The sequence below is a fragment of the Hemiscyllium ocellatum genome, chromosome 18 (assembly GCF_020745735.1).
Source record: "Hemiscyllium ocellatum isolate sHemOce1 chromosome 18, sHemOce1.pat.X.cur, whole genome shotgun sequence".
NCBI lineage: Eukaryota > Metazoa > Chordata > Chondrichthyes > Orectolobiformes > Hemiscylliidae > Hemiscyllium > Hemiscyllium ocellatum.
Genome location: NC_083418.1, coordinates 37,929,950 through 37,949,120, shown reverse-complemented (window position 1 = coordinate 37,949,120; position 19,171 = coordinate 37,929,950). Strand labels below are relative to the sequence as shown.

At 37.9% G+C, this 19,171-nt stretch overlaps 1 protein-coding gene across 7 annotated transcripts in view; it reads right to left on the bottom strand.

Annotated features, from left to right (window-relative positions):
- abcc8 (ATP-binding cassette, sub-family C (CFTR/MRP), member 8) overlaps nucleotides 1–19,171 on the bottom strand; it is a 226,633-nt gene that overhangs the window by 14,893 nt on the left and 192,569 nt on the right. For all 7 annotated transcript variants that reach the window (XM_060838873.1, XM_060838872.1, XM_060838875.1 and 4 more), the window contains 8 exons: nucleotides 17,633–17,735; nucleotides 14,552–14,665; nucleotides 13,540–13,660; nucleotides 13,309–13,439; nucleotides 11,205–11,283; nucleotides 9,032–9,140; nucleotides 7,569–7,672; nucleotides 2,713–2,846 (listed from right to left, as the gene is read on the bottom strand). In XM_060838873.1, coding sequence (XP_060694856.1) covers nucleotides 2,713–2,846; nucleotides 7,569–7,672; nucleotides 9,032–9,140; nucleotides 11,205–11,283; nucleotides 13,309–13,439; nucleotides 13,540–13,660; nucleotides 14,552–14,665; nucleotides 17,633–17,735 — 895 coding nt within the window. The remainder of the gene's footprint in view (nucleotides 1–2,712; nucleotides 2,847–7,568; nucleotides 7,673–9,031; nucleotides 9,141–11,204; nucleotides 11,284–13,308; nucleotides 13,440–13,539; nucleotides 13,661–14,551; nucleotides 14,666–17,632; nucleotides 17,736–19,171) is intronic.

The following is a 19,171-nucleotide window of genomic DNA, read 5'->3' as shown; positions in this document are numbered from 1 at the left end:
GGGACGAGACATCAAATTTGTAAGATGTTTTAAACTGACTTGTAGAATCAGGGCCAAAGAGAAAGGCAGGAAGTGATAAAGCTTTAAATGTCAGAATACAGTAGCTGACTGCTGTGAAAAGGGGGTATGGTTTACTTCCCCCTGTTGGTTCATGCTACAAAAGAACTGTCAGCATGGAAGTAACATTCTGCATTTTTCTAGGAACCCTGATCAGAATCCGTTGTCAAAAATACTAAACAATTTTTTTTGCTAATAAAGAAGGGACAGAATGGCAAAATGAGAGAGATGACCACTCTTAGAAAATCTGCCTGTAAGTGCTCTTTGCTCAGCTCTGGAATATGTTGCTCGAAGAAAGTATTCTGAAATAGCCTTTCCTTTCTGATTTTTCCAGTTTATATGTGGGTCATTCCTTTCTGACAAGCTCTCATTACTTCTTCCTTTGTGTTTCTCAACTGTGTGGATTTTAATAGGAGCCCTGCATACCACTTCCACAAGTAACTTCTCTTTAACATTTATTATTTCTACCCAAAGTATTTTCACATCTTGGTTTGCTGAACTTAAGTCATTCCTCTCTATTCTGTTAATGCCCACCATTAACAAACACAGCTAACTCTCCATCTTTTCCTAGTTCGCTGTCACTCCAAAATGTCCTGCACCCTTCATGTAACTTGCCACCATGTCTCTGTAATGGCTTCCAGATCATACTTATTCATTTCTATTTCCAATATCAGATTTGTTTCAAATCCTAAATGCATTCAGATAGAAGGCTGGAAATCACAGTGGATCAGGTGGCATCTATGGAGAGAGAACTCTGAAGAAGAGTCATCCAGACACAAAATATTAGCTTGCCCTCTCTCCATGGATGTTGTCTGATCCACTATGATTTCCAGCAGTTTTTGCTTTCAGTACAGATTCTAGCACCTGCAGCAATTTGCCCCTTCAGATCAAGAGCCTTTAAGTTTTCCACTTTTCACCTCTTTGCAAAATTTAGTCTAATCTGTTAGTTCACTCTTTTTGTATTCTTGTTCTCATCATAAAATGGCAATCAACGCTAATTCAATTGTTGAATTTAAATCCAAGATAGACAAAGTTTTTATTAAGCAAAGGTATCGAGGGATATGGGTCCAAAGCAGGTATATAGGTTTTGGCCACAGATCAGCCATGATCTTATTGAATGGCAGAACAGAATACTCCTGTCCCTATGTTCATTCCTGTCACACAGAAACGTAGAAAACAGGAGCAGGATTAGACCATTTGGCCCTTCGAGCCTGATCTGCATCTATTATGATCAAATTTGATTATCCAACATAGTAGACAGATCTGGATTCTCTCCTATGTTCTTTGATCTCTCAGCCCTAAGTGTTATATCCATCTCCTTCTGGAAATCATAGAATGTTTTGGCCTCCATTGCTTTCTGCAGTAACAAATTCCTTAGGCTCACCACTCCCTGGGTGAAGACATTTTGCCTTATTTCAGTCCTAAAATTGTTTACCCCATAGCATTCAATTGTGACCCTGGTTCTGGACTTCCCCACCACTGGGACCATCCTTCCTACATCTACCCTGTCTAGTCCTGTTAGGACTTTATAAGTTTTACCTGTTTTCTAAATCAACCTATTCATCGATGCTATCACACACCCCTTGAAGAGGTGTGACTTGAACTCAGGGCTACCTGGCTCAAAGGTACTACCACTGCACCAAGAGCCCTGACTTTTTATAGTTTTACTGGTTAGGATTTTGTGGGTCACATCTGTTTATTGTTTCCTGCCTTTCTCTTTGGCCCTGATTATGCTGGCCAAGTCAAACATCTTCCCAAATGTGATCCCTTGTTGCCACCATTTAGTTTAAAATCCTCTCCCTTAGTTATGAAATTGGTAAGAACATCAGACCTAGTACTGTTCAGGTGGTTACTGCTCCATTGGTGCAGATCCCACTTTCTTCAGTTCTTGTGCTAGTGCATCACGAACTTGAACATACTTCTCCCACTAGTCTTTCAGCCATACATTCAACTCTAATCTGATATGCCATGTACCAATTTACACATTGTTCCTAAAGCAGAGATGATGACGTTTTGAGGTTCTGCTTTTTAATTTGAGATCTAAATCCTCATCCTGACTACGCAGGATCTCCTCTGGGTTATGTTATTGGAACCTACATGGACCTGATGACTGGATCCTCCCCGTACCACTGCAAGTTCCTCTCCAGCTCTGAGCAGATGTCCTGGACCAATGACACTAGGCCAGCAATACCGCCATCTAGACTCATGCACATTTGCTGCAGAGAATAGTATCATTTTCTCTCACTGTACTCTTCCCTACTATCTCTGCATTCATTCTTATTCCTCCCTCTCGAATGGCTTCTTGTACCACACTGCCATGATTAGTTAGCACATCCACCCTGCATCCCTAACAGGCACAAATGTCTATTTTAAAATCTATACTGACTGTATCTAAATATTCTCTTTGTCTAGATAGAATTTAAATTCTAATTAGACAGACATAAGATTTTTGAGAACAGATGTTGATCTAATTGACTCCTTTAAACCATCTTTGTGGGGATACCGTTGAATACTATCAAAGTTAGAGTGGAAGACTTTGGAATTTCCAGGTTTGAAATACCTTTACAATGCAATTCCTAAAACCATATCATAGATCCCTGTAGTGAAGTCTCACACTGAAAAATCCAGTAATGGAAGTTGAAGCTTGGTACTCACGGTTGCCATGTCTATTGAGGCTGTAGCTTCATCCATGATCAGCACACTACTCTTGCGTACAAAAGCTCTCGCCAAGCAAAACAGTTGACGCTGACCCAAGCTAAAATTTTCTCCTCCTTCAGTAACTATAGCATCTACCATTCAAATGTGAAAAGAAACAAAATAGGAATCTTGGTAATCATTCTTGCGACAGTTAATTTTTACCTAAGCTTGCATATTACATGGAATTAGACCAAAAGGTTCCTATGTTTCTGAAATGATGTGAAAAAGGCATAGGTGATTAGGTTTTTCCCCCTTATTCAGTCTAAACATGTTTCTAATTACTACTATCTTATTTATTGTTTCAGAATTGAAATTAGTTTGAAGGACCAAATATTAAGCATGATAATAAGTGTCAGAATGTGTCCATTAGGGACATCCTGCACTGATCGTGCCGAAGTATGTGGGGCCAAGATGATGCTATTTAATTCAAATAATGGAGACAGAGACTTGCAACACTCGTGATGAATGTTAGGAATCTGTCACAGAACATCAGCTGAAAATTGTGAATCAGGGTTTTAGTCAAGAGTTGGGAGTGTTGATGTGGGTCGGGTGGGTATGGGCTGATGCTAGGTTCTTTAAGGTGGGAACTGGTTAGCAAGTCCGCATCTTTAGGCACACCTTTGCATTTGTGATTGTCTGTGGTTAAGGCAGGTAGCCACTCTGACCTACTTCATTCTCAGCAAAAACACAGAAACTTTGCTGAACAAAGGTGAGAATATAATACACCTGTGCCTCTTCCTGTTGCCAAATCTCTCAACTACCAAGTGCCTTCGAATGGGCTTAAACTGCCAAAGGAGCCTACTTAGAGTCATAGAGATGTACAGCATGGAAACAAACTCTTCGGTCCAATTCGTCCATGCTGACCAGATATCCTAAATTAATCTAGTCCCATTTGTCAGCACTTGGCCCAAATCCTTCTAAACCCTTCCTATTTATATATCCATCCAGATGCCTTTTAAATGTTGTAATTGTATCAGCCTCCACCACTTCCTCTGCCAGCTCATTCCATGCACCCACCACCCTGTGTGAAAAAGTTGCCCCTTAGGTCCCTTTCAATTCTTTCCCTTCTCACCCTCAACCAATGCTCTCTAGTTCCAGACTCCCCCACCCCAGGGAAAATACCTTGTCTATTTAACCTCTCCATGCTACTCATGATTTTATAAACCTCTATATGGTCACCTCTCAATCTTTGACACTCCAACCTATTCAGCCTCTCCTTATTGCTCAAACCCTCCAGGTCTGGCAACATCCTTGTAAATCTTTACTGAGCCCTTTCAAGCTTCACAACATCCTTCCTATAGGAGGGAGACCAGAATTGCACACAATATTCAAAAAGTGACCTAACCAATGTCCTGTACATCCACATCACAATCTCCTTACTCCTATACTCAATGCACTGACCAATAAAGGAAAGTATACTAAACATTATCTTCACTATCCTATCTACATGCAACTTCACTTTCAAGAGACTATGAACCCGCACTCCAAGGTCTCTTTGTTAGCAACACTCCCCAGGACCTTACAATTAAGTGTATAAGTTCTGCTCTGATTTCCATTTCCAAACTGCAGCACCTCACATTTATCTAAACTAAACTCTGTCGCTTCTCAGCCCATTGGCCAATCTGACCAAGATTCTGTTGCACTTGTGTTTAAAGAGGCTAAACATAAAATATTAGTAAAGTTGCAAATTAGAAAACAAAATAGTTAAAAATGGTCTGGAATCTTCACTTAGGAAAAAGGTGACCTGAATTTAGACTGGTTTGATTGAAAGGCCATTTGTTTTGACTTAAAAAAATAGCGAAGTGTTTTTCATGTTTCAATAGGCTTCCTTTTTTTGGAACCTGGTTTGTTTTGATGGCTAAGACAATTATAAATGCATGCATATGTTTCAAAAGTCAAAATAACACTTTCTTCAAGAAAGGCTTGTGTATTGTATTAACAGTTTTAAGAGGTTATTTACATTACTACTGAACAAGATTTTGTGTTTACAACTGAATGACCGGTTGAGGAGGATTACCAGAGGATTTAGCAGATTTATAGATAGGCTGGAGATTTGACTGGAGAAATGGCAGATGGAATTTAATCCAGTGATGCATATTGGAAGGTTTAATGCAGGAGGGATGTATGCAGTAAATCACAGAACTATTAGAAGCATTAACATACAGAGAGACTAAAGCGTACAGCTCCACAGTTCCACAATAGTGGCAACACAAGTGAATAAGGTGGTTAAGGAGGCTGATGCCATGCTTGCCTTCATCATTTGGAGCACTGAGTACAAAAATTGGCAATTCATGTTGTAGCTGTATAGAACTTTAGGAAGGCTATATTTGGAATATTAGGTACAGTTCTGGCCATCACACTACCAGAAGGATATAGAGGCTTTGGAGAGGATCCAGAAAAGAATGTTGCCTGGTTTGGAGTGTATTAATTATGAGGAGAGATTGAACAAACTCAGTTTATTTTCACTTGAACATCAGAAGCTGAGGGGCAATCTGATAAAGGTTTACAAAATTATGAGAGGCATGGATAGAATGGATAGTTGAAGTTTTTTGCCCCCCAGTGTAGAAATGTCAACTAATTCAGGATATAGGTTTAAAGTAAAAGGGAAAAAAATTAAAGGAGATGTGTGAAAAGTGTGAAAAGGGGGTGATAAGTGCCTGGAATGCACTGCCAGAGGAGGTGGTAGAAGCACATACATGAGTAGGCCAGAAAGAGAGCGATATGGACTGCATAGAAAGGCATCATGCATGGGCATATGCTTGATGGGCCAAAAGGGCTGTTACTTTGCTGTACTGTTCTTTGACCACATAAAAGAGATTTAATGTTTTACTATTGGACTTGGAGGTTTTTTTCTCAGGGGGATGGTTGTATGTTTGAAAAATAGGACTTCTAAGGTTGGATTTTCTAACCAGCCTGCTTTGGCATCCAAACTCCTCCAACACTGCCTGGAGAGCTGGAAAATGCAAATCCTCTCACCCATGTATTCAGAAGGTGAAAATATGGATGTATAGACAGAAATTAGATATTCTTGTTTTCTGATTACAACACAAAAATTCAACACAGGAAAGCAAGTATATTAAATTAGTTCCTGGAAAAAGGTAAATTATTTGTTCATTATCTATTGGAAGTAAAAAGACATTATACAAGACATTGGTTCAGCCGCATTTAGAATACTGTGTAGAGTTAGGGTTGCCACATTACGAAAAGGATGTGGACGCTTTGGAGAGGGTGCAGAGAAGATTTACGAGGATATTGCCTGGTATGGAAGGTGCTAGCTATGAAGAAAGGTTGAGTAGGTTGATTGAGGTTTACAAAATCATGAAGGGTGGATAGAGACAAGCTTTCTCCCAGGGTGAAGGATTCAATAACGAGGGGTCAGGCTTTCAAGGTGAGAGGTGAAAAGTTTAAGGGGGGATACACGTGGCAAGTACTTCACACAGAGGGTGGTGGGCATTTGGAATGCCAGTAGAGGTGGTAGAGGCAGGCACGGTAGATTTATTTAAGATGCATCTGGACAGATGCATGAGTAGGTGGGGTGCTCAGGAATTGACCGACATGTTTAGACAGTTCATTTGGATCAGCTCAGGCTTGGAGGGCCAAAGGGCCAGTTCCTGGGCTGTAAATTTTCTTTGTTCTTTGATAACCAAAGGTAACTAAATAAATCTTCTCTGAATTAATCATATCTAAATTCCCATATACCATCAACACAGATTGCAGTAAACATTTATTTTTCCTCTCTCACTCTTCAATTTTAAATCTCTCTCCGTCATTCTGAACTAAATATAAAAACATGAAAATAGTTTTCTTTTATCCAAAGTAAAATCTAATTTTGAAATCATCTGGAAAAACACATTCATTGTTATAACTAATTATTCAGTCTTTGAGGATGTGAAATTCACATTGTTCTGTAGCTCAAAATATTTGAAATAATAGCTCTTTTCCCATTACTTTGCATTTTCTTTTTTATGGCTTCATTGGGAAAGAAAATCATGCAGACTATAAAACGGATTGCCAATTTGCTAGTGGTCACTTTGCAATACCTGTCAAAATGAATTTCATTCCATTTTCTCTCTCCCCCTCACATGCAATCTCTTTCATACAATACCTGTCCCGCTCAAATTTACTCAATCATATGCACTGCTTTTATCCAACAAAGCAGCATGAATGTGGATTTCACCAGTTTCCTTATTTCCCCTCCCCCACCTTTTCCCAGATCCAACTTCAGCACTATCCTCATGACTTGTTCTACCTGTCAATCCTCCTTCCCATCTATCTGCTCCACCCTCCTCTCTGACCTATTAACATTACCCCCACCTTATTCTACCTATCAAACTCTAATCTACCTCCTCCCCAGTTCCACCCTCCTCCCATTTATCTCTCCACCCCCTTGGCTCACAAGCCTCATTTCTGATGAAGGGCTTTTATCAGAAATATCAATTTTCCTGCTCCTGGGATGCTGCTTGACCTGCTGTGCTTTCCCAGCACCACACTCTCGACTCTGATCTCCAGCATCTGTAGTCCTCACTTTCTATGTGTAAAGTCAATAGGCAGGTTTAACAATACTATTTTGAAAGAATTGGTTTTCTAAATGAATAAAACCTGTATTTAACCTGCAATATATGGATTGTTAGAAAGTTTGTGTATAGTAAATTGAAACATGTAAAACCAACTCATCAAGTTACACTATTGAAGAAACACATGAAACAAAGGAGAATAGCAGAGATGATTTATTCTCAAATTAGTTGATGATTAGCTAACATAAAAGCATACACTTTGTTCGTGGCTGTTGCATATTATAAAATTGCCTATGTTACCTAAACCTCCTGGTAATGCCTTCACCACATGTTTGAGCTGAGCGATCTCCAGGGATTCCCACAACACACTGTCGGTGCATTTTTTCTCTGGATCCAAATTAAATCTACAAAAGAAAACTTTGATTCAAACACAAATTCTAAAATCATTTTCTTATTCCTGTCTTACAAAATCCTGATCAACAATCTGTTAAACTGTCACTCCCAGACTTGGTGGTCAATGTACTTTTAAGTGAATTTTATTTTCTAATGTTTACATATTTCTTAAAATATCAGTTTCATTTCATTGAACAGCATTGTAGTCAGGGGATCAATTTACAATCTTTTTTTTGAATTTTATAGTTATTTGCATTCAGTTTTGGATTACAATGAATTTTAAGATAAATTCAAAAAGGGACTTTTCAATCTGAGAAGTTCTATTCCCAAATATGAAGATAAGTTCCAATGTTAATTCTACTTATTCCTTCTTAACGTGGAATATTCAGATTTTTGAGCTGAATAAAACTTTTGTATGAAATTACAAACACTAAGGTAAAAGAAAAAGGCAATGCAGGCTCTAGTTTTAAAAGTAACAATCATCATCGGCATGAAGATATATGTGTTTGAGCCAGACATGTTAATTGACAGTGAAGGCTAATTGTAATGATCAGATCCATATCTTGTCATCAAGGTAGTCTCCTAGATTACTGTATTTTTTTTCTCTATGTACATTATAAACAATCTGTGCTATGATTTGGAATAGGGAAAACCTATGTTAAACTCTTCTGTAAAGAGTTTGATAGGTCATCAAGAAACACCACTCTTCTCTCAATCCCTATTTAAAACAAAGTGAATTTCCAGATCATTCCAATTAGCAAGAAAAAAAAATTCTGTACTTTGAATCTAATGCTGTTCAGTATACCCTTTGCATTGCTGGGGTTTACCTACAAACATGTGGACTGCACTGTGATTACGTTTTCAAGCAGTGATGTGTGCAGGAGAACTTTAGTAGCTTTCCCATCAAGTCAACTATCATAGGGAATGCACTGAAAAGTGATCAAACAGATTACACCCATATATGAGGCATTAAGATTACTCGAGTTGAGATTTCCTGCAACCTTCATAATAGACAATTATTTTTACTTATGGGACATCACAAGCTTATTTGTGCAAGCACAAAAACCATCAGCGAATAGTCAGATTCATCTTCCTATTACAGAGATTTACTCTGCATTGCTTCTCATGGTGTACTTTCCTTTTGGGTAATGGTTCAAAGTGTCGATTTTAGGAGATATTTTCTGACACCACTTGAGACATAAGTTCATCAAAATACCAGAGAATCCCAAAGTCCCAAACTGTATGGATGCAATGTTTTTTCAATTGGAAATGATGCCATTTTCTCAAATTTAAGCTGGTTACATCAGAGGATGACTAATCGTGCTGAATTATTTATAGTAGAGCCAGACGACCTTATGGTGGATACTCACCGAATTGAACCACTGAATAGCACGGGATCTTGAAGAATAATGGATAGTCTGGACCTTAAAGTGTTCAGTGGCAGTTTGGAAATATCTATTCCATCAATAATTATCCTCCCTGTGCAGAAAAACAAAGAGGACTCAGAAGAAATGCTTTTAAGCTATGCTTCTGTAAAAGCTATCCTGATGCATGATAAAGATTAGATTTGAAATGGGAAGTAAATAGTTAGTTCATTGTCCAGATATTTATGTGTAAAAAGATGTCTTTTTAAGAAAAGAAGGACTTGCATTTAAATAGCACCTTTTGCTTCCAGGCATTCTGAAAAACGTTCCAGCCAACCCACTACTTTTTCTGAAATATTATCACTGTTGTGGAATCACGGTAGCAAATTTGTAAGCTTCCACAAACAGTATTGTGATAATGACTATATGATCTGCTTTTCCATTGCCAGTTGAGGAATAAACATTGGGCAGGGTAACAGGCAAAAATGATTTTTTAAAAAAAGTGCCATGGAATCTTTTACATCTATCCTGGAAGGCAGACCGGGGTCTCTGTTCATTATCATCAAAAGGTGACGATTTCTACACTGCAGCATCTCCTTAGTACTGTATTGAGGTATCAACCCAGATTTTGTGCTCACATTCTGAAGTGAGACATGAATCACTACATTCTGACACAAAAATAAGAGAGCCACCAACTGAGGCACAGCTGACACTAACATGAAGCAAATCCCAAACAAATCCTGTGTGATAATCTAATTTCCTATAGGATGTAAATGAACCTTCATCTGTTTTATCATTGTTCTCAAGTGTCTATTTTGCTTAAATTATTTGGATATCAACAAAACAAAAACAAAACATTTTGAAAACCATCACTGTTCTGAAATATTGGCAAAAGACCAAGGAGAAAAAGAGTCTATAATAATATGCCATGATGAATGTACTCGTGATCAGGATTTCAACTAAATGAATGCAGCACCACCTCAGCCTTATTATTGGGTCAAAACTTTTAATTGTTACACACAAAGTAGTTATGGTGGTGAAATGGTTGGGCCTGGGTGTGGTGAGGAGGATACAGATCATTTCTTAATTTTGACGACAGTGTGGTGAACTGAATGCATTTTTCTATCCAGGAAATCGCAAGTTGGGCGTGTTTGTCGTACATTCCCAGAATAAATAACTTGTGATAACAGGAAAACAATTATTATAACTACACTCATTTAGTGACAATAATATTTTTATCATATGAAAAGGCAAGCTAGACTGTTTGTGTGTAATAAAACAAGTTTATTACTATGAACATCAACCTCTCATTTCCTTTGAATGCAGGGGGAGAGTCAGAGAAAATAAACAGTGGCCGTCAATAAATTTGGCTTCATCTGGCAAAGGAAAATATGCTCATTTAAAGTCCACAGCCAGACAGAATCAAAAAATGAGCAGAGGAAATTGATTCTGCTCTCTAAATTGTACTTTTGTTTGCAAAAAGAGATATAACAATTGTTTTCTATGTTTAGTTTCAATCTGTAAAATAAAACAGCCTAATGATTGGTAGTTAACATCAGCTTACTGAGCTGCTTACTGAAAAACTAGATGAATGCACTTGAGGGCATTGCAAGGTGTACAATACCAACTGAAAAGGCTAATGGAAGCCGGAGAACTGAAAATAAAAGATTGCTGGAAACACTCAGCTTGTTATTGTGGCATCTATAGAGAGAAACAGTTATGTTTCAGTTGGCAAAAGATCACCAAATGGGAGTCCAATTCTTACTCACTAGTCATGCTACCACAAAAGGTAGATATTGGGATTTGTGGGCATGTATCTGCATAGAAGTCACTTGGATTACCAACAAGAGTGATCAGTAAAGAGGTCAGAATAACAAAATATCTGCCAAGCTAAAAGAGAATTGAAAAATTTCAACATATCTTTGATGGATAGCAAAATAGACAGGCTGTTATGTATTTAGCAGGTGAACATTTGTGATTGCAAATTTACTTTGACACTTGGCTGGCCAATACCACTAGCATCACAGTGCTTCAGAACTATGTGTAGCCAACCAAGGCATTTAAAAGTACCAATGTCTGTTGCTTAGGTTCAAGCCGGATTCAATACAAAACAGTTATCAGTAGGCTCAAAAAACTGAAGTCATAATATTCAAAACAAACACAGATTAAAATATTTTACCTTCAAATGTATCTACCATCCTGAAAAAGGCTAAAGAAAAGGAAGACTTCCCACTCCCGGTTCGTCCACAGATTCCAACCTGTGTAATAAATAGATTCTAATATTGAATATCATAATGTTATGCACAGTAAAGCCTTCAGAAATGCATACCAAAGCATGTTGTACTAATATAAGTATTATACTTATAAAAATCATGTTGTGATTTACATTTAATGGTCTGATTTTTGGGTTAAGAAATGATAAGACTAACTTTATATTCAATTTTCTTTTCATTTGTTTTTCTTTGTTTTTTTACATACTGTAATATCTCTTAATCTCCTCTATCTTGCCACCTAGTTTTGCTTTCAGTACTTCATCTTGCAATGAATTAAGTATTCATACTTATACTTGCTGATTTAAACTTCTGGGTCAGTGAATATTCTTCAGTTTGATTGGTTGAAGAAACATCTGCTCTCATGCACCACAGGTCCTGAGAAAAAAATCTCTAGGAACCGTAAGTTGTTACTTAAAAGCTCACAAGAGGTTTGTCAACAGCTGTAAACATAGTGAATGTGAACATTTGTTGCTTTATCTCTGGCCACAAACTCCAGGCCAGAGTCCTGTCTTGTTATAAGATTCTCATGGTATGAATTACTGTTGTGTTGGAAAACAAACCACCTGTTTTGCACCATCAAAATTACACAAGTATAGTGGCATGAATGATTTGAACTTTCTATATTTAATTGGTGCTATTAACTGAGAGAGGGGTATTGACCAGGACACCTAAAGAATTTCCCTACTCTTTGTTAAAGTGTGCTAATATGAACAGACAGCTGGAGGTCTCAGTTCAATGTCCCATCTAAAGAACAGCTGCTGTGATAATTTAGCATTCATTATACTGGAATGACTACCTAAAGTATGAGCACCAATTACAGCATGGACTTGCAACCTTCAGACTAATTGGCACTGTCGGACTATAACCCTGGTGTCGTGTGACTTAGGTCCTTTTCCAACCCAGTCCAACACTGCCTCCTTCACATCATTTATTCAGGAAATCAATAATCTTGCAGATTCTTATTTGTCAAAATATTACAGTAAAGAGCTACTTTAATCTAGTTTCAATTAACCACTTATTCCATTAACCATTATACGTTCTTATTTGTTTTTGTACTATGCATGCCTTAAGGTTCTCAATATTCCAGTTTTTGGTTTGATATCATCAAACAGGGATTAAACAACACGGTCTCCAACTGGCTTCATTGGCAAATAACTGACTTTCCTAACTACAAGGAACAAAAATACCTAAATCCTTTCTCCTAAAATACATTTTTCTTCTGTCTCCAAAACTTATGCCTTTGGTTGAGGTACACTTGTGCAATGAAGCATGTTCAAAAAATGCTACAGCTTGGATGATGGAGATACAATGTCTCTGTAGAGTCCAGTCTTACTGATGGAATTGATGCATAATAGGCCACATTGAAAAACACAATATTTCAGATGAACAAGATATTTTGAGCAATTAGAGTGCATTATTAGATACACAACCTTCTTTTATTCCAGCACCAATATCATGGTACTGACATTGCGTTAAATGGGTAGAGCTTAAAAACAAAATCTACTTGATAGCGTTGTCCTCATAACAAACTATTTTATAATGTAATGGAGCAGCATTACACTGAAGCTACTTATAAACACACTCGAGTGTGACTGGAGTCACTTTACTCTTAAGTTTCCTGTTATTCTTGCAGTATTGAATTAATACTCAATGCCATCATCAAAGTAAGAAATGTAATATTTAGAGAATGTGAACTCAACTGTTCAACTCCTAATTCGTGGCATGATGTTCTCCTTCCCTCCAGTTCATGGATATACTGTTTCCAATTCATACCATGAATTAATTGCCAGTGGAAGGGATTGCATTGTCCAACACAACTCTAATAGGACATTAGAAATAAACTTTTCTTCAGGAGACCAAACTGCTTCTGTACCATTCTTGACAGATGCTCAGCATGGTGCTGCATGATTTTGGATTATTATTCAATATTTTGAAGGCCAATTTAAAGCAGTACTTCATCTTTCTCCATCTGACAGCTTCATATTGGCTAAGGACAATGTCCCAACCTACCTTCTGTCCTGGGCTGATGTGAGCATTCACATTCTTTAGCACTGGTTTTAGGCTGCTGTCATACCGGACGCTGAGATTCTGAATTTTAATTTCACCCTCATCTGGCCAGTTTGGAGGAATCTGGGAAGGTGCTATAGCAGAGTAACCAGGATGAGAAAAAAAATGTTAGAAGTTTCCTTCATTAATTGGCTGCTTGGTTATATTTAGATTTCCTGTGAAATGAATGCTCACATAGAAGTCCCTCATAGTTTTCTGTTTCAATTTTAAGAAGACTGTTTACTCTTTGCACAGCACCTAGTTGCACTTCCATATCAGCGAGATTGCGTACCATCCAGTTTAAGTAGTTTGAAATCTGGAAAGAGACAGCAATAAAAGAAACAATTGACGATATTGCCACTCGTAGCATCTAACCATGCTAAATACAGGCAGTACAAAAAGCCAAAACATAATACAGTATTGATCTTCCACATGAACAAATGCAATGATACATCAATCATAAATTTATAGAAAAAATATGACCTGTGGGTTCACTTTCATTATTGTTTAACATTTGGTCTACCTTGGCTTTAAATCTAGTATAAATGTCCAGGCAATTATTGATGGTAAATTTACTCTTGCAGCTGTAAAGGCCTAATCTTTTTAATTTTCTTCTTTTTAGATCATGGGCCAAGAAGGGAAAAGCTGTGTGGAAGGAATTGCTGCACTTGGAAATAAAACAAATTACTGGTTCTCATTTTGAGCTGTGTTTACACTGTTGCCTTGTTCAAGTAGATGGGGAAGATGTCTAAGGTGCCACAGCATCTTAGGTGCGTGTGCAGAGCAAGCTGCAATCAGAGACAAACTGCTGATTGGTTTGTGTAATCAGGATTTGTTGTGAAGGCCAAGAGTTGTCAACATGTCAACAGCTCTCTGAATGGCTAATGGGCAGAGAGGGTGGGTACAATACAAGAACAGAGGCCTCAAGACTACAACAACAGACTTCGGGTATATTTTCAGAGGGTGTTTTAACGCATAAATAGTTTCTTGGATTTCTTTCACTAACTTATCAAATGTTTCCTTCTGTATCCACTCACACCCACATTCAAACTACATCTCAACTATTCAAAGGTACATTGGATTCTGCAGCTTTGTGATATTAGTGTAAGTTGACTAAAACAAAACTGAGTTATTCATGTTCAAATATTATTTAAATATCTGCTAATTTCAGCAGTTAGACATGCAAAGATCAATGAAATACTCTCACCATAAGTGCATAGGTAAGTCCCAGACCCACAAGTCCTGATGTAAGTCCATAATATAACGAGTTGGTAATAGAGGCCACTGCTGCAATGAGAACTACACAGGCTCCAATATACTCCTGAGAAATCATAATAAAAACATCATTCTAGACATATAACCTTAGTGCTTGAGCAAAGTAAAAATGAACAAATAGGCATGAACGTATGAGTAGAATTGTAAGAAGAAGTACTGAACAGATTGCAGACAGCATTTTATACTGTGATGAGAAATCTAGTAAATATTCAACATTTAATTTTTGGTGGGATAATGCACTGAGGAGTTTGTAGCTATTGATAAAGGAAGCTCAACAAAGTTACTTGGCCTCTGGGGCAGTAACTCATATATAGGCATACAGTTTTTATAGCATGGAAAGAGGTCCTTCTGCTTATCAAACATCTATCTATCCTGATCCCAATCCCATTTTCCAGCACTTGGTACATCACCTTGAACGTTATTCTCATACATTAATCATCCTGTCTGAAAAATAGCTACCTGACGAAGGAGCAGGGCTCTGAGAGCTTGTACTTCCAAATAAAGCTGTTGGACTATACCTTGGCGGTGTGATTTTTAACATGGTATCCTAGTCATTATGATCATTGTACCTTTGATTATAGAGAAGGTAACTTTAATTGGTGATAGTAGTAGTATAGTTTTATAAATTGATGTTTGGATGAGGGTGGGTCACTGTCATTTATTGCTTATCCCTGGTTGTGGATCTTCCTCTTCGATTCTTGCAGCACATGTTGAGGTATCCCTATGATTCTGTTAAGTAGCAAATTTTGACACAGTGACCATGTGCCTAAATTGGGTGTAGGCTAACTTTGAAGAGAACTTGAAGATGAACTTGGAGGGGATAGCATTTCCACACACCTATTCGACTATGATAGTCCAGTGATGGACAGGAGGAATGTTTAAGCTGGTGTGGGAAATACCATTCAGATACTGGTCTTGAATGTTGGTGCAGCTATACCCATTGATGCAAATGGAAGGTATTCTGTCACCATTCCTCGAAATATCGTGTTCCACTTGCAGGTCAGGCCAATAAGTAGTGTAACAGCAATATATTGTTGAAAAAAAACTTGATGGTAATCTAGAGTGTTAACTGTAAACCCCATAAACTCTCACAGTATCAAGTCAAACTTGGCCAAAGAAATACCTTGCCAATTTCCTTTTATCGCTACTCCTTAGCTGATAATCAACATAGCCTGTGATTAACACAATGTAGAAGAAATACAGTGACTCTGATGTACTTTGGATGGGATCTCAATGCCCATCACTGAAAGTGGCTGAGTAAGATTATTCCTGAGCTTATTGGCTGAGTACCAAAGGATACAGCTATCAAACAAGGCTTTCAGCAGATGGTGGAAGTCAAAGGAGGGAAGAAAGCTCACTTGAATTCATCCTCAAATCAATCTGTCACAGATCCATCTAAACAGGACAGTATTGGTAGGAGTTAGCACAGCACTGTCTTTCTGGAGAGACAAAGTTTCTTCTTTGAACCAAGGACACACTCCACTGTGTCATGGGACACTGTATCATCAATCGCAACAAAATTGTCTTCTGCCATAGTCTAAAATCGCTTGCTGTGGGAGATCCCTTATTCTATTATCCCCCACCAATGGGATTGAAACTGGTTCAATTCATGCAGAGGTGCAGCACCAATAACCTGAAAATGAGGTGCCCACCTGGTGGCGCTACAACACAAGATTGCACACCTGCCACAGCATGGCAGGAGCATGCTATAGACAGAGCAAAGTGATTCCATAAATAATAAATCAAAGCTATAAAGTTCTGCATTAAACAGTTAACAAGAAAAGGCCTCAGAGGGCTGTAGAGGCTGGTCATTAATTGTAGGCAAGGCTGAGATAGACAGATGTTTAATTATAAAGGGATTTCAATGTTATGGGGAAAAGGCAGGAAAGCGGAGTTGAGGACTATCAGATTAGCCATGATCTCACTGAATAGTAGAGCAGAATCAAAGGGCTAAATGACCTACTTCTGCTCCAATATCTTATACTCTCATGGTCTTGGGTCTAATCACATACACATGACATTCATTGACATTGCAATCATTGAATTCCCAACTATAAATAGACTCTGAGTCATCACTGACCAGAGAGCTTAACTGTTCTACTCACATATATACTTTGGCCAGGTATTCTAAAGCAAGTGCCCAATTTCCTGATTACCAAATGTCGCTCCACCATCTACAAGTCACAAGTCAGGAATGTGATGAGTTACTCTCAATCAGCTTGGATGGATACAATTCAATCAGTATCCAAACAGTTTAACACTCTCCAAGACAATGCAGCCCACTTGTATAGTCCACCATTTACCACCTTAAATATACAGTTCCTCCACCATATGGGCATCATGACTGCTAGGTCTTTGTACAACATGAATTGCAGCACTTCACCAAGGCTTCTTCAACAGTACCTTCCAAAATGTGATTTCTGCCACCCAGGTGGACATGGGCATGGAAATACAACCTCCATTTGAGAAAAATCACTGCATTCCACTTTGGTGATACATCACTGATTTCATCTATAGATATAGAATCATGCTTTCAGTTTGGAAACTGCAGTAAACAGAGTATGTGGACAAAAGAATAAAAATTTGAAAATTAAATATATTTCTGTTTATGAAATACCCGAGAATTTCAACTGAATTGGGCATATTCCCACTTGATCTGATGCCAGATTGTGCTGAGAGATTGCACTTTTCAGGCAGTCTCACTGTTTCTATTTAGATCAAGATCAAGATCAACTGCAAAAGTTATGTATTCAATGTGCCTTTGGTTACAATCTTGGAGGTGAGTGGCAGAATAACAGTATGATTTGGCAAGGCTTTGGCAGCTTAAAGTAAATGAAGTCAAGGAATAATAACTATCTCATTAAGTCCTTTTGAAGTACAGGTCTGTGATGATGAACTTTTTTTTGGAAAACTGCAGTGCATGTACTAAGTAGCTCAAATTCTAAGTCCATCAAGTACGGAAATAAAAGGAGTCAACAATAATAATTAAAAATGGAAAAACTGAAAGCTTTACCATACGAACTTCTAGCCAGCGATTGGCAGCTGTGAGGAACAAGGAGGCAATGTTGTTAGTGTCGGTGAGCTCCAGCAGTTGCTGCCTAAAGCGATTTTCTTCCCTGAAAATATAGAGTTCATTGATAGAAGGTTTCTTAAGTACATGTCTGATGACAATGAGGAGAAATAAACAAACATTCTTCCCTCAGTCCTCATTCATCAACTGGAATAATTTATACAGAATCTACATTCAGTCCAGAAATACTGTTCTAGCTGTCAATAATTTTAACATGCAGCATGCTATGTCAGTGTTTTTTCTGCAAAGCATAAATTCCAGGTTCCAATCTTGATCTGTGCTGAGTTAGTTAAGCTCAGTGTACAACAGAATTGCTTGAATTAACATCAATACCTAAATTGTTACAATTACAAATTGGAGGTCAAGATGGTAGCTAATTTGCCTTGATAGAAAACTCATGTGATTCACACTGTCCTGGTGATGAATGTTTTGAGTGGAATACCATAAAAAATCATTACAGTGTCAGGTTATAGATTTTTGGATCATCTATGTCTAAGCAGTATCAGCTATTAGATCTTATTGAATAGCAGAGTGGGCTCAATGGGGTGAATAGTTTATTCATCCTTTTTCATGTGAGATTTTTGTCATTTCATGTTTCTTGGATTATTTGGCACCTAGTTATGAACTAACAGGTAATCTCCAGTTTAATAGTCCAACACAGGACTGTAAAACATTACCATAATCTATCTGCACTGTCTCAGAGTTCACAAAGTACCATCCTTTACATCAGCTTTTACATCCCTCAATTTATCAACGCATAAATCAACAAAACAGATTTTGTTTTTCACCATAAGGGCTGTCAAGTAACAATCCATCCTAAGCCTACTTTCTACCTCTACGTCCAGCGCAAACACAATAGGGTAAATGACCCTCCTCTCATTTATCTCTCCACCCTTCAGGCTCTCTGCCTGTATTCCTGATGAAGGGCTTTTGCCCAAAACATCGATTTTACTGCTCCTCAGATGCTGCCCGAACTGCTGTGCTTTTCCAGCACCATTCTAATCTAGACTCTGGTTTCCAGCATCTGCAGTCATTGTTTATACAATAGGGTAAATGGCCTTCATCTTTGCTGTATATTTCAATTACTTTGTTCTACTAAGGTAATTTCATTAAATGTCAAGTACAGTTGGTTGAACTCTTTTGTTAGACATGATGATTATTGTGACTTCTGAAACCACTTGCAGTTCCTCCTCTTTTTCCTCCGAGAAATATCTGAAAAATAATGGGGATCCATTGGGATTCCATTTTGCAGCCTTCGAAAAATTTAGATCAAAACCTCCAGGCTCAAAATATACTCCAAGAAGACCGAGGGCAGATTGACAGACATTGAGGAAATCATATTAAGAAGTGTTCCCCATGAAACAACTTGGGTAGTTAGCCTTCAAGACTTCATTTGCATCTTTAATTGCCGGTCATTTGGTAGAGTATTACCTTTCAATATTTTGTAGCAACCTGTTCAGAGATGTTATTACACACGTCTGG